The following is a 16,344-nucleotide window of genomic DNA, read 5'->3' on the forward strand; positions in this document are numbered from 1 at the left end:
CAGCAAATGACGCCACAGCCTAAATAATCTTTATCCGCACCACATTCAAAACAGACAACGACAGAGGTCTGTATAATAGTAATATCTTCAATGTGTTTTTTTGGGGGGAGGGGCCCAAAAAAAAATAAAAAAAACGTACCTCCCCAGAAACGAAATGCTTTATTCCCCACATTGATGTTATTACTCCAAAACTAGCCTCAAGACAATTTTCAATAGTTGAGTCGACGAGAGGATTTTTTTTTTTAGAAGGATGGTCATGGGAGAATACTTTAAAACAGGATGAACCATTCGTGTGTCTAGTCAGTATTAATAAAAGATATCTTCTATTACAGAACATTTGACAAAGTTCTCACAAACACTTTTATTATGTATTTACTATTCGAAATGAGTCACAGCACCTCTACGTAGCCATATTACAGAGTGAATGGTATTCTGGGTAGTAACAAGCTAAACATATTCCTTTGGAGAAAACAATATAAAGAGAGAGAGAGAGAGAGAGAGAGAGAGAGAGAGAGAAGGCTGACAACGGAACAAAAAACGGGTCATTTGAGTCAAATGTTTTTTTTTCGTTTTTTTTTGGGGGGGGGGCGGGGGTTCATCATACCCATGGAAACAGCCAGAGATGGAGCAAATCAGACATCTGCCGTCTCCCATGCTTACTAGCTAGTCTAATTGTCACTGTAGTCTCCTGTAACTTCCTGGTTATGACAACTTCCTGTCCTGGCGACATGTTGAGGTGAAATGGAAGCGGTAGGTTGGAACCTTACAGATTGGTTTCAGATGGCACACCGTTCCCTTTATAGTGCACTACTTTTAACCAGGGCTCATTGAACTTTTTTTCTCGTCTAAAGTAGTACGCGCTATAGGGAATAGGGTGCCATTTTGGGACCGCCGTTGTTGTTAGAGACCCAGGGACTTGCGGACGATCTGTTGGGCCAGGCTGTAGAACTGGTCCCTGTCCTCGCGCCACATCTTGGAAGCATCAACGTTCGCTCCACTCTCATCGTTGGGCTCTGGAGGGAAAGGTAGAGGAGAGAACGGCTTTTAGAGTGGCAAATACCAAAACGTCGAATTAAAACAACAGCACCAATATTAGCTTTCAAGTATGTCAATTTATGTTGAGTGAATTAGTCTGTTCTGGAGGTTGAGATGGCTACAGTACGCGGAGAAAACTGCTTTGGACTGTAGTCTGGAGCAGAGAGACTACAGGAAGAGACCGGGGGCGACAGGAAGAGACCGGGGGCTACAGGAAGAGACCGGGGGCTACAGGAAGAGACCGGGGGCGACAGGAAGGGACCGGGGGCGACAGGAAGGGACCGGGGACGACAGGAAGGGACCGGGGACGACAGGAAGGGACCGGGGGCGACAGGAAGAGACCGGGGGCGACAGGAAGGGACCGGGGGCGACAGGAAGGGACCGGGGACGACAGGAAGGGACCGGGGACTACAGGAAGGGACCGGGGGCTACAGGAAGGGACCGGGGACTACAGGAAGGGACCGGGGGCTACAGGAAGGGACCGGGGGCTACAGGAAGGGACCGGGGGCTACAGGAAGGGACCGGGGGCTACAGGAAGAGACCGGGGAGTACAGGAAGAGACCGGGGGCTACAGGAAGAGACCGGGGGCTACAGGAAGAGACCAGGGAGTACAGGAAGAGACCGGGGGCTACAGGAAGAGACCGGGGGCTACAGGAAGAGACCGGGGGCTACAGGAAGAGACCGGGGGCTACAGGAAGAGACCGGGGGCTACAGGAAGAGACCGGGGGCTACAGGAAGAGACCGGGAGCTACAGGAAGAGACCGGGGGCTACAGGAAGAGACCGGGGGCTACAGGAAGAGACCGGGGGCGACAGGAAGAGACCGGGGGCTACAGGAAGAGACCGGGGGCGACAGGAAGAGACCGGGAGCTACAGGAAGAGACCGGGGACTACAGGAAGAGACCGGGGGCTACAGGAAGAGACCGGGGGCTACAGGAAGAGACCAGGGACTACAGGAAGAGACCAGGGAGTACAGGAAGAGACCAGGGAGTACAGCTCTATTCACATTTTTCCAAAAGGGCTCAGATCACTTGTAGCCCCGCCCGCCCGCCAGGACTTCATCTCTCAGTACAGACCTGCTGACTACAGACAGTAATATCTTCTCTCTGGACAGGACTCCATCTCTCAGTACTGACCTGCTGACTACAGACAGTAATATCTTCTCTCTGGACAGGACTCCATCTCTCAGTACTGACTACAGGAAGTACAGGAAGTACTGACCTGCTAACATACTGACTACAGACAGTAGGATTTTCTCCACACTCTGGACAGGACTCCATCTCTCAGCACTGCTCTCGTAGCCCATAGGGTCATCTCCCGGAGCATGCAGGATAGAGATACACACACGGCCATCTGGGTAAACTGAGGAGAAGGAGAGAGAGGAGAACACAATACGGGATCACACAGTACACGACACAAACCCAGAAACTGAAGGATGCATGTAGTACTTTCATTTTGATGAAAAGCATCTTTTCATTTCAGTACAACTGTGGCCCTTTTTTTCCACCTTTATTTACGTATTTATTTCACCTTTATTTAACCAGGTATTTATATATATAACCCTTTATTTAACCAGGTATTTATATATATAACCCTTTATTTAACCAGGTATTTATATATTATATATATATATATATATAACCCTTTATTTAACCAGGTATTTATATATATAACCCTTTATTTAACCAGGTATTTATATTATATATATATATATATATATATATATAAAACCCTTTATTTAACCAGGTATTTATATATTATATATATATAACCCTTTATTTAACCAGGTATTTATATATTATATATAACCCTAACCCTTTATTTAACCAGGTATTTATATATTATATATATATATAACCCTTTATTTAACCAGGTATTTATATATTATATATATATATATATAACCCTTTATTTAACCAGGTATTTATATATTATATATATAACCCTTTATTTAACCAGGTATTTATATATATAACCCTTTATTTAACCAGGTATTTATATATTATATATATATATATATATATATATATATATATATAACCCTTTATTTAACCAGGTATTTATATATAACCCTTTATTTAACCAGGTATTTATATATTATATATATAACCCTTTATTTAACCAGGTATTTATATATTATATATATAACCCTTTATTTAACCAGGTATTTATATATTATATATTATAACCCTTTATTTAACCAGGTATTTATATATTATATATTATAACCCTTTATTTAACCAGGTATTTATATATTATATATAACCCTAACCCTTTATTTAACCAGGTATTTATATATTATATATATATATAACCCTTTATTTAACCAGGTATTTATATATTATATATATATATAACCCTTTATTTAACCAGGTATTTATATATTATATATATAACCCTTTATTTAACCAGGTATTTATATATATAACCCTTTATTTAACCAGGTATTTATATATTATATATATATATATATATATATATATATATATAACCCTTTATTTAACCAGGTATTTATATATAACCCTTTATTTAACCAGGTATTTATATATTATATATATAACCCTTTATTTAACCAGGTATTTATATATTATATATATAACCCTTTATTTAACCAGGTATTTATATATTATATATTATAACCCTTTATTTAACCAGGTATTTATATATTATATATTATAACCCTTTATTTAACCAGGTATTTATATATTATATATTATAACCCTTTATTTAACCAGGTATTTATATATTATATATTATAACCCTTTATTTAACCAGGTATTTATATATTATATATTATAACCCTTTATTTAACCAGGTATTTATATATTATATATATAACCCTTTATTTAACCAGGTATTTATATATATAACCCTTTATTTAACCAGGTATTTATATATATAACCCTTTATTTAACCAGGTATTTATATATTATATATATATATATATATATATATATATATATATATATATATATATATATATATAACCCTTTATTTAACCAGGTATTTATATATAACCCTTTATTTAACCAGGTATTTATATATTATATATATAACCCTTTATTTAACCAGGTATTTATATATTATATATTATAACCCTTTATTTAACCAGGTATTTATATATTATATATTATAACCCTTTATTTAACCAGGTATTTATATATTATATATTATAACCCTTTATTTAACCAGGTATTTATATATTATATATTATAACCCTTTATTTAACCAGGTATTTATATATTATATATTATAACCCTTTATTTAACCAGGTATTTATATATATAACCCTTTATTTAACCAGGTATTTATATATATAACCCTTTATTTAACCAGGTATATATATATATATATATATATATATATATAATATATATATATATATATATATATATATATATATAACCCTTTATTTAACCAGGTATTTATATATAACCCTTTATTTAACCAGGTATTTATATATTATATATATAACCCTTTATTTAACCAGGTATTTATATATTATATATATAACCCTTTATTTAACCAGGTATTTATATATTATATATTATAACCCTTTATTTAACCAGGTATTTATATATTATATATTATAACCCTTTATTTAACCAGGTATTTATATATTATATATTATAACCCTTTATTTAACCAGGTATTTATATATTATATATTATAACCCTTTATTTAACCAGGTATTTATATATTATATATTATAACCCTTTATTTAACCAGGTATTTATATATTATATATTATAACCCTTTATTTAACCAGGTATTTATATATTATATATATAACCCTTTATTTAACCAGGTATTTATATATATAACCCTTTATTTAACCAGGTATTTATATATATAACCCTTTATTTAACCAGGTATTTATATATATATATATATATATAAACCCTTTATTTAACCAGGTATTTATATATATAACCCTTTATTTAACCAGGTATTTATATATTATATATATATATAACCCTTTATTTAACCAGGTATTTATATATTATATATATATATATATAACCCTTTATTTAACCAGGTATTTATATATATAACCCTTTATTTAACCAGGTATTTATATATATATATATATATATATATATATATATATATATATATATATATATATAACCCTTTATTTAACCAGGAATTTATATATTATATATATAACCCTTTATTTAACCAGGTATTTATATATTATATATATATATATATATATATATATAACCCTTTATTTAACCAGGTATTTATATATTATATATATAACCCTTTATTTAACCAGGTATTTATATATTATATATATATATATATAACCCTTTATTTAACCAGGTATTTATATATTATATATATATATATAACCCTTTATTTAACCAGGTATTTATATATTATATATATAACCCTTTATTTAACCAGGTATTTATATATTATATATTATAACCCTTTATTTAACCAGGTATTTATATATTATATATTATAACCCTTTATTTAACCAGGTATTTATATATTATATATTATAACCCTTTATTTAACCAGGTATTTATATATTATATATTATAACCCTTTATTTAACCAGGTATTTATATATTATATATTATAACCCTTTATTTAACCAGGTATTTATATATTATATATTATAACCCTTTATTTAACCAGGTATTTATATATTATATATATAACCCTTTATTTAACCAGGTATTTATAATATATATAAACCCTTTATTTAACCAGGTATTTATATATATAACCCTTTATTTAACCAGGTATTTATATATATATATATATATAAAACCCTTTATTTAACCAGGTATTTATATATATAACCTTATATATATAACCCTTTATTTAACCAGGTATTTATATATTATATATATAACCCTTTATTTAACCAGGTAGGCTAGTTGAGAACAAGTCCTTTATTTAACCAGGTAGGCCAGTTGAGAACAAGTCCTTTATTTAACCAGGTAGGCTAGTTGAGAACAAGTTCTCATTTACAACTGCGACCTGGCCAAGATAAAGCAAAGCAGTGAGACACTGAAAACAACAACACAGAGTTACACATGGAGTAAACAAACATACAGTCAATAACACAATAGGAAAAGTCTATATACAGTTGTGTGCAAATGAAGTAAGGAGGTAAGGCAATAAATAGGCCAATAGTGACGAAGTAATTACAATTTAGCAAATTAACACTGGAGTGATAGATGTGCAGATGATGATGTGCAAGTAGAGATACTAGAGTGCAAAAGAGCAAGAAGATAAATAACAATATGGGGATGAGGTAGTTGGATGGGCTATTTACAGATTGGCTGTGTACAGCTGCAGTGATCTGTGAGCTGCTCTGACAGCTGGTGCTTAAAGCTAGTGAGGGAGATAAGTGTTTCCAGTTTCAGAGATTTTTGTAGTTCGTTCCAGTCATTGGCAGCAGAGAACTGGAAGGAAAGGCGACCAAAGGAGGAATTGGCTTTGGGGGTGACCAGTGAGATATACCTGCTGGAGCGCGTGCTACGGGTGGGTGCTGCTATGGTGACCAGTGAGCTGAGATAAGGCGGAGCTTTACCTAGCAAAGACTTATAGATGACCTGGAGCCAGTGGGTTTGGCGACGAATATGTAGCGAGGGCCAGCCAACGAGAGCATACAGGTCGCAGTACTGGGTAGTATATGGGGCTTTGGTGACAAAACGGATGGCACTGTGATAGACTGCATCCAGTTTGTTGAGTAGGGTATTGGAGGCTATTTTATAAATGATATCACCGAAGTCGAGGATCGGTAGGATGGTCAGTTTTACGAGGGTATGTTTGGCAGCATGAGTGAAGGATGCTTTGTTGCGAAATAGGAAGCCAATTCTAGATTTAACTTTGGATTGGAGATGATTGATGTGAGTCTGGAAGGAGAGTTTACAGTCTAACCAGACACCTAGGTATTTGTAGTTGTCCACATATTCTAAGTCAGAACCGTCCAGAGTAGTGATGCTGGACGGGCGGGCAGGTGCGGGCAGCGATCGGTTGAAGAGCATGCATTTGGTTTTACTAGCGTTTAAGAGCAGTTGGAGGCATCGGAAGGAGAGTTGTATGGCGTTGAAAATCATTTGTAGGTTTGTTAACACAGTGTCCAAAGAATGGCCAGATGTACACAGAATGGTGTCGCCTGCGTAGAGGTGGATCAGTTGCTGTGGGTGGTGCAGAGCTGTTGGCCGGGGTAGGGTAGTAGGGTAGCCAGGTTGAAACCATGGCGAGCCGTAGAAAAATGCTTATTGAAATTCTCGATTATCATGGATTTATCAGTGGTGACAGTGTTTCCTATCCTCAGAGCAGTGGGCAGCTGGGAGGAGGTGCTCTTATTCTCCATGGACTTTACAGTGTCCCAATTGGAATTAGTGCTGCAGGATGCAAATTTCAGTTTGAAAAAGGCTGACTGACTGTGTTATTTGTTCCTAACTTCCCTGAAAAGTTGCATATCGCGGGGGCTATTCGATGCTAATGCAGAACGCCACAGGATGTTTTTGTGCTGGTCATAGGCAGTCAAGTCTGGAGTGAACCAAGGACTATATCTGTTCTTAGTTCAATTTTTTTTTGTGAAGGATCTTTGAGCTGTAGTAGGGAGTGAGAGACAGAGAGACACGGAGAGAGACAGAGAGAGAGACAGAAGAGAGAGAGAGAGAGAGAGAGAGACAGAGAGAGAGAGAGACAGAGAGAGACAGAGAGAGACAGAGAGAGAGAGAGACAGAGAGAGAGAGAGACAGAGAGAGAGAGAGACAGAGACAGAGACAGAGAGACAGACAGAGAGAGACAGAGAGACAGAGAGAGAGAGAGAGAGAGAGACGGGCTGGAGATTGGATTCCAATCTAAATCAGAGCAGCCCTGCTGCTGGTGAATCAAAGCAGTCTGTCAGTTCTAGCAGCCACCACCACAGACCACTGCAATACAGCAGATCAGATCCCATCTACTCTGCTAGGCCGTGGAGGGATAGAGCAAGAGGCTGCATCCCAAATGGAACCCTATTCCCTATATATAGTGCCCCTGGTCAAAAATAGTACACTGTATAGGGAATAGGGTGCATTTGGGCCTCTCCCAGGGATAGTGATCTGTCCTCCCAGCAGCCAGCAGGCTGATAAAGTGCTTCCTGTTTGCAATGTGTTATCTTGTGGCTAGCCTCAATTTCCCCCCCCGAGCCCTCACCGTGCCACATCACCATGCCACAGGAGAACAAAAAAAAATAATGTTACAGTCGCAGTTAAACCATAGACTATCAGGGCTAAAAAGGTGTGGGGCGCTGAGAGGCGCTGCCAGAAGCTTCTGTTTTAACGCTTTCCCTTCGGACCACCCAGGCCCGAGCCATCCAAGTACCTCACGGCACGGACTAGAGAAACGTTACAGTAGCAGATGAAACCCCACAGAACAAAGGCTTCTGGGAGAAGATCTGGGTAGATGACGGGTGATGCAGTGGGTCTGACAGAAACTAGGGCTTTTTAAGAGTAGTGGTCCCGTGTGGCTCAGTTGGTAGAGCATGGTGTTTGCAACGCCAGGGTTGTGGGTTCGATTCCCACAGGGGGGGGGGGACCCAGTATGGAGAGAAAAAACAAAAAATGTATGAAATGTATGCATTCACTACTGTAAGTCGCTCTGGATAAGAGCGTCTGCTAAAAAATGACTAAAATGTAAAATGTTAAAAAAAGCCATGGGGAATTCATTATGCTTCAAAACAAAGTAATCGCTAACGTTCAACAACAATCTAGCAGTATCATGTTCCAAAAGGATTCACACCATACGAGGTTAACACCCAATATTGGATGTTTTCAAACTGTCAGCATCTGGCTTTTGTTGGGGAGGGTGAAAAGCAAGGTAAGGTACAATGTCCCAGTCTATGCCCTACAGGGACACATACTAAAACGACACACACACACACACACACACACATTCTCACAGTATCTAGCTGGCTCTCTGCCAGGACAGAACAAAAAAGGGCCAGGTTAGTCTCTACTGTCTTACAAAACACGTGAGAAAACTCAAGAGAGGTGTCCATGTACTGCCGGCTTCTAATTATCACAACCACTACACATCGTCAGACAGGCCACAGCACAGAATAGGGCTCTACTCTCCACACCTGGGTTCAAATACCATTCGAAAAATCATCGACAATACTTTATCTGGGCTTGATTGAGCTTACCTGGTTTAGGAAACAATAACATTGTCAAAACACAACCCAAATCTGGCACATTCATGCAGGCCAAAGCTAAATGCCACAAGTATTTGAAGGACTTCAAACAGTATTTGAACCCATATGTGGTGCTCTCTTCCCACTGGGAGCAGCACAACAACACCACTGATTCTGTCCGCTCTCATATTTAGATGTCCCAGGTATTAACAAGTATTGGCAGGTATTATCAAGTATTAACAGTTATTAACAGGTATTGGCAGGTATTAACAGGTATTGGCTGGGCAGAGCAGGTATTAACAGGTATTTGCAGGTATTAACAGGTATTGGCTGGGCAGAGCAGGTATTGGCAGGTATTAACAGGTATTAACAGGTATTGGCTGGGCAGAGCAGGTATTGGCAGGTATTAACAGGTATTGACTGGGCAGAGCAGGTATTAACAGGTAGTGGCAGGTATTGACAGGTATTAACAGGTATTAACAGGTATTGGCAGGTATTAACAGGTATTGGCTGGTATTAACAGGTATTGACTGGTATTAACAGGTATTGACTGGTATTGACAGGTATTGACTGGTATTGACAGGTATTGACAGGTATTGACAGGTATTAACAGGTATTGACAGGTATTGGCTGGTATTGACAGGTATTAACAGGTATTGACAGGTATTGACAGGTATTGGCAGGTATTAACAGGTATTAACAGGTATTGACAGGTATTGGCAGGTATTAACAGGTATTGACAGGTATTAACAGGTATTGACAGGTATTGACTGGGCAGAGCAGGTATTAACAGGTATTGGCAGGTATTAACAGGTATTGACTGGGCAGAGCAGGTATTGACAGGTATTAACAGGTATTGGCTGGGCAGAGCAGGTATTGACAGGTATTAACAGGTATTGGCTGGGCAGAGCAGGTATTAGCAGGTAGTGCACTAGCCTGTACGGGGCCCCTGGTAGTGCACTAGCCTGTACGGGGCCCCTGGTAGTGCACTAGCCTGTACGGGGCCCCTGGTAGTGCACTAGCCTGTACGGGGCCCCTGGTAGTGCACTAGCCTGTACGGGGCCCCTGGTAGTGCACTAGCCTGTACGGGGCCCCTGGTAGTGCACTAGCCTGTACGGGGCCCCTGGTAGTGCACTAGCCTGTACGGGGCCCCTGGTAGTGCACTAGCCTGTACGGGGCCCCTGGTAGTGCACTAGCCTGTACGGGGCCCCTGGTAGTGCACTAGCCTGTACGGGGCCCCTGGTAGTGCACTAGCCTGTTACTGTGTTTTAACTTCAAGAACAGGTTTGTAAAACTTACAAATGCCTGGCTTAACTTGCAACAAAAATAAAAAATAAAACGCTTTAAGTCTTTCTGGATGAAAGGCTGCTAAAACTTATCAGGAGAAAAAAAAACACATGTTGTCCCCCTGTAAAGCATGCTGTCCCCCTGTAAAGCATGCTGTCCCAGGACCGTCAGACAGCAACATGTACTGTCCCAGGACCGTCAGACAGCAACATGTACTGTCCCAGGACCGTCAGACAGCAACATGTACTGTCCCAGGACCGTCAGACAGCAACATGTACTGTCCCAGGACCGTCAGACAGCAACATGTACTGTCCCAGGACCGTCAGACAGCAACATGTACTGTCCCAGGACCGTCAGACAGCAACATGTACTGTCCCAGGACCGTCAGACAGCAACATGTACTGTCCCAGGACCGTCAGACAGCAACATGTACTGTCCCAGGACCGTCAGACAGCAACATGTACTGTCCCAGGACCGTCAGACAGCAACATGTACTGTCCCAGGACCGTCAGACAGCAACATGTACTGTCCCAGGACCGTCAGACAGCAACATGTACTGTCCCAGGACCGTCAGACAGCAACATGTACTGTCCCAGGACCGTCAGACAGCAACATGTAGTGTCCCAGGACCGTCAGACTGAGTTAGGAACTCAGACAGCAATCATTTAACTGGTACTGGTATGAGTTGGTTTCTCCAAACATTTAACTGGTACTGGTATGAGTTGGTTTCTCCAAACATTTAACTGGTACTGGTATGAGTTGGTTTCTCCAAACATTTAACTGGTACTGGTATGAGTTGGTTTCTCCAAACATTTAACTGGTACTGGTATGAGTTGGTTTCTCCAAACATTTAACTGGTACGAGTTGGTTTCTCCAAACATTTAACTGGTACTGGTATGAGTTGGTTTCTCCAAACATTTAACTGGTACTGGTATGAGTTGGTTTCTCCAAACATTTAACTGGTACTGGTATGAGTTGGTTTCTCCAAACATTTAACTGGTACTGGTATGAGTTGGTTTCTCCAAACATTTAACTGGTACTGGTATGAGTTGGTTTCTCCAAACATTTAACTGGTACTGGTATGAGTTGGTTTCTCCAAACATTTAACTGGTACTGGTATGAGTTGGTTTCTCCAAACATTTAACTGGTACTGGTATGAGTTGGTTTCTCCAAACATTTAACTGGTACTGGTATGAGTTGGTTTCTCCAAACATTTAACTGGTACTGGTATGAGTTGGTTTCTCCAAACATTTAACTGGTACGAGTTGGTTTCTCCAAACATTTAACTGGTACTGGTATGAGTTGGTTTCTCCAAACATTTAACTGGTACTGGTATGAGTTGGTTTCTCCAAACATTTAACTGGTACTGGTATGAGTTGGTTTCTCCAAACATTTAACTGGTACTGGTATGAGTTGGTTTCTCCAAACATTTAACTGGTACGAGTTGGTTTCTCCAAACATTTAACTGGTACTGGTATGAGTTGGTTTCTCCAAACATTTAACTGGTACTGGTATGAGTTGGTTTCTCCAAACATTTAACTGGTACTGGTATGAGTTGGTTTCTCCAATCATTTAACTGGTACTGGTATGAGTTGGTTTCTCCAATCATTTAACTGGTACGAGTTGGTTTCTCCAAACATTTAACTGGTACTGGTATGAGTTGGTTTCTCCAAACATTTAACTGGTACTGGTATGAGTTGGTTTCTCCAAACATTTAACTGGTACTGGTACGAGTTGGTTTCTCCAAACATTTAACTGGTACTGGTATGAGTTGGTTTCTCCAAACATTTAACTGGTACTGGTATGAGTTGGTTTCTCCAAACATTTAACTGGTACGAGTTGGTTTCTCCAAACATTTAACTGGTACGAGTTGGTTTCTCCAAACATTTAACTGGTACTGGTATGAGTTGGTTTCTCCAAACATTTAACTGGTACTGGTATGAGTTGGTTTCTCCAAACATTTAACTGGTACTGGTATGAGTTGGTTTCTCCAATCATTTAACTGGTACTGGTATGAGTTGGTTTCTCCAAACATTTAACTGGTACTGGTATGAGTTGGTTTCTCCAAACATTTAACTGGTACTGGTATGAGTTGGTTTCTCCAAACATTTAACTGGTACTGGTATGAGTTGGTTTCTCCAAACATTTAACTGGTACTGGTATGAGTTGGTTTCTCCAAACATTTAACTGGTACTGGTATGAGTTGGTTTCTCCAAACATTTAACTGGTACTGGTATGAGTTGGTTTCTCCAAACATTTAACTGGTACTGGTATGAGTTGGTTTCTCCAAACATTTAACTGGTACTGGTATGAGTTGGTTTCTCCAAACATTTAACTGGTACTGGTATGAGTTGGTTTCTCCAAACATTTAACTGGTACTGGTATGAGTTGGTTTCTCCAAACATTTAACTGGTACTGGTATGAGTTGGTTTCTCCAAACATTTAACTGGTACTGGTATGAGTTGGTTTCTCCAAACATTTAACTGGTACTGGTATGAGTTGGTTTCTCCAAACATTTAACTGGTACTGGTATGAGTTGGTTTCTCCAAACATTTAACTGGTACTGGTATGAGTTGGTTTCTCCAAACATTTAACTGGTACTGGTATGAGTTGGTTTCTCCAAACATTTAACTGGTACTGGTATGAGTTGGTTTCTCCAAACATTTAACTGGTACTGGTATGAGTTGGTTTCTCCAAACATTTAACTGGTACTGGTATGAGTTGGTTTCTCCAAACATTTAACTGGTACTGGTATGAGTTGGTTTCTCCAAACATTTAACTGGTACTGGTATGAGTTGGTTTCTCCAATCATTTAACTGGTACTGGTATGAGTTGGTTTCTCCAAACATTTAACTGGTACTGGTATGAGTTGGTTTCTCCAAACATTTAACTGGTACTGGTATGAGTTGGTTTCTCCAAACATTTAACTGGTACTGGTATGAGTTGGTTTCTCCAAACATTTAACTGGTACTGGTATGAGTTGGTTTCTCCAAACATTTAACTGGTACTGGTATGAGTTGGTTTCTCCAAACATTTAACTGGTACTGGTATGAGTTGGTTTCTCCAAACATTTAACTGGTACTGGTATGAGTTGGTTTCTCCAAACATTTAACTGGTACTGGTATGAGTTGGTTTCTCCAAACATTTAACTGGTACTGGTATGAGTTGGTTTCTCCAAACATTTAACTGGTACTGGTATGTTGACTTACTGTTTGGGTGAAACATGTCACAGGTGAATCTCATCTTAGGAGGACTGAGTGGGTAGTCTGACGGGAAAGACAGGAGGGCTGGAAATACTCCGCCTTCAAAACAGGTATCCTCTGGACCCCTGGTTAGAAAACACACAGGACACAGGTAGGGGTTAGTTAGGCCGCAGAAGTGATGACGAGAGAAGTTGTGTTTTTTGTTTTACAATACGACGTATCATATGAATAATTTATAGCTCAATGGGTGATACATTCTGCATCTGCACATTTTTTCGTCATTTAGATTAGAAACGAAAATAATTTTTCTTATGGATCTGGGTCAGATGTCAAAGGTCATGGTGGGGGGGGGGGGGGGGGGGGAAAATCATAAAAAAAAAATAAATAAAAAAAACTTAGCTTAATCGCGAACCAAATATTACAAAGGCACTTTTGATCTGAGCAGGAGAGTAGAAGATAGCTGTGAAATCCAAGAGGAACATTTTAACGCCACCATGATGTGTCTGACCTCAGCTTCATGTTGAACCACAATCCGGCAGATCAACCCACTCAACAGCCTAAAACCTACTGGGTGCTGCTCTGTTCTCTAAGGGGGGAGGGAGGTGCTGCTCTGTTCTCTAAGGGGGGAGGGAGGTGCTGCTCTGTTCTCTAAGGGGGGAGGGAGGTGCTGCTCTGTTCTCTAAAGGGGGAGGGAGGTGCTGCTCTGTTCTCTAAAGGGGAGGGAGGTGCTGCTCTGTTCTCTAAGGGGGGAGGGAGGTGCTGCTCTGTTCTCTAAGGGGGGAGGGAGGTGCTGCTCTGTTCTCTAAGGGGGGAGGGAGGTGCTGCTCTGTTCTCTAAGGGGGGAGGGAGGTGCTGCTCTGTTCACTAAAGGGGAGGGAGGTGCTGCTCTGTTCTCTAAGGGAGAGGTGCTGCTCTGTTCACTAAAGGGGAGGGAGGTGCTGCTCTGTTCTCTAAGGGAGAGGTGCTGCTCTGTTCTCTAAGGGAGAGGTGCTGCTCTGTTCTCTAAGGGAGAGGTGCTGCTCTGTTCTCTAAGGGAGAGGTGCTGCTCTGTTCACTAAAGGGGAGGGAGGTGCTGCTCTGTTCTCTAAAGGGAGAGGTGCTGCTCTGTTCTCTAAGGGAGAGGTGCTGCTCTGTTCACTAAAGGGGAGGGAGGTGCTGCTCTGTTCTCTAAGGGAGAGGTGCTGCTCTGTTCTCTAAGGGAGAGGTGCTGCTCTGTTCTCTAAGGGAGAGGTGCTGCTCTGTTCTCTAAGGGAGAGGTGCTGCTCTGTTCACTAAAGGGGAGGGAGGTGCTGCTCTGTTCTCTAAGGGGGGAGGGAGGTGCTGCTCTGTTCTCTAAGGGGGGAGGGAGGTGCTGCTCTGTTCTCTAAAGGGGAGGGAGGTGCTGCTCTGTTCTCTAAGGGAGAGGTGCTGCTCTGTTCTCTAAAGGGGAGGGAGGTGCTGCTCTGTTCTCTAAAGGGGAGAGGTGCTGCTCTGTTCTCTAAGGGAGAGGTGCTGCTCTGTTCTCTAAAGGGGAGGGAGGTGCTGCTCTGTTCTCTAAGGGAGAGGTGCTGCTCTGTTGTCTAAAGGGGAGGGAGGTGCTGCTCTGTTCTCTAAGGGAGAGGTGCTGCTCTGTTCTCTAAAGGGGAGGGAGGTGCTGCTCTGTTCTCTAAGGGGGAGGCGCTGCTCTGTTCTCTAAAGGGGGAGGGAGGTGCTGCTCTGTTCTCTAAAGGGGAGGGAGGTGCTGCTCTGTTCTCTAAAGGGAGAGGTGCTGCTCTGTTCTCTAAAGGGGAGGGAGGTGCTGCTCTGTTCTCTAAAGGGAGAGGTGCTGCTCTGTTCTCTAAAGGGGAGGGAGGTGCTGCTCTGTTCACTAAAGGGGAGGGAGGTGCTGCTCTGTTCACTAAAGGGGAGGGAGGAGCTGCTCTGTTCTCTAAAGGGGGAGGAGGTGCTGCTCTGTTCTCTAAGGGGGGAGGGAGGTGCTGCTCTGTTCACTAAAGGGGAGGGAGGTGCTGCTCTGTTCTCTAAGGGGGGAGGGAGGTGCTGCTCTGTTCTCTAAGGGAGAGGTGCTGCTCTGTTCTCTAAAGGGGAGGGAGGTGCTGCTCTGTTCTCTAAAGGGGAGGGAGGTGCTGCTCTGTTCTCTAAAGGGGAGGGAGGTGCTGCTCTGTTCTCTAAGGGGGGAGGGAGGTGCTGCTCTGTTCTCTAAAGGGGAGGGAGGTGCTGCTCTGTTCTCTAAAGGGAGAGGTGCTGCTCTGTTCTCTAAAGGGAGAGGTGATGCTCTGTTCTCTAAAGGGGAGGTGCTGCTCTGTTCTCTAAAGGGGGAGGTGCTGCTCTGTTCTCTAAAGGGGGAGGTGCTTCTGATGTAAGGCTCTGTGGACAGCCAGTGGCTGCGTACCAAATGGAACCCTGTTCCCATAAGGCTGTGCTTTCATTAGACTGCTGTATTACATGCTGGGGCAAGCAGTTTATTCAGGTTATTCAGATTATCCAGGTTATTCAGATTATTCCGGTTATTCAGATTATCCAGGTTATTCAGATGATTCCGGTTATTCAGATGATTCAGATTATCCAGGTTATTCAGATTATCCAGGTTATTCAGATTATTCCGGTTATTCCGGTTATTCAGATGATTCAGATTATCCAGGTTATTCAGATGATTCAGATTATTCCGGTTATTCAGATGATTCAGATTATTC

The 16,344-nt window shown here is 40.8% G+C and overlaps 1 protein-coding gene across 1 annotated transcript in view; it reads right to left on the reverse strand.

Moving 5' to 3' along the window:
- Window positions 1–346: 346 nt before the first annotated feature.
- The window catches only part of ube2g2 (ubiquitin-conjugating enzyme E2G 2 (UBC7 homolog, yeast)), a 37,338-nt gene continuing 21,340 nt past the window's right edge, over window positions 347–16,344 (reverse strand). Inside the window, exons 4-6 of the mRNA XM_014165761.3 lie at window positions 13,682–13,800; window positions 2,255–2,395; window positions 347–1,013 (exon numbers count right to left, since the gene is read on the reverse strand). Of these exons, the coding sequence (XP_014021236.2) occupies window positions 901–1,013; window positions 2,255–2,395; window positions 13,682–13,800 (373 nt within the window). The 3' untranslated portion in view covers window positions 347–900. The remainder of the gene's footprint in view (window positions 1,014–2,254; window positions 2,396–13,681; window positions 13,801–16,344) is intronic.

Source organism: Salmo salar, chromosome 21 (assembly GCF_965601325.2).
Source record: "Salmo salar chromosome 21, fSalSal1, whole genome shotgun sequence".
In the NCBI taxonomy this organism is placed as follows: Eukaryota; Metazoa; Chordata; class Actinopteri; order Salmoniformes; family Salmonidae; genus Salmo; species Salmo salar.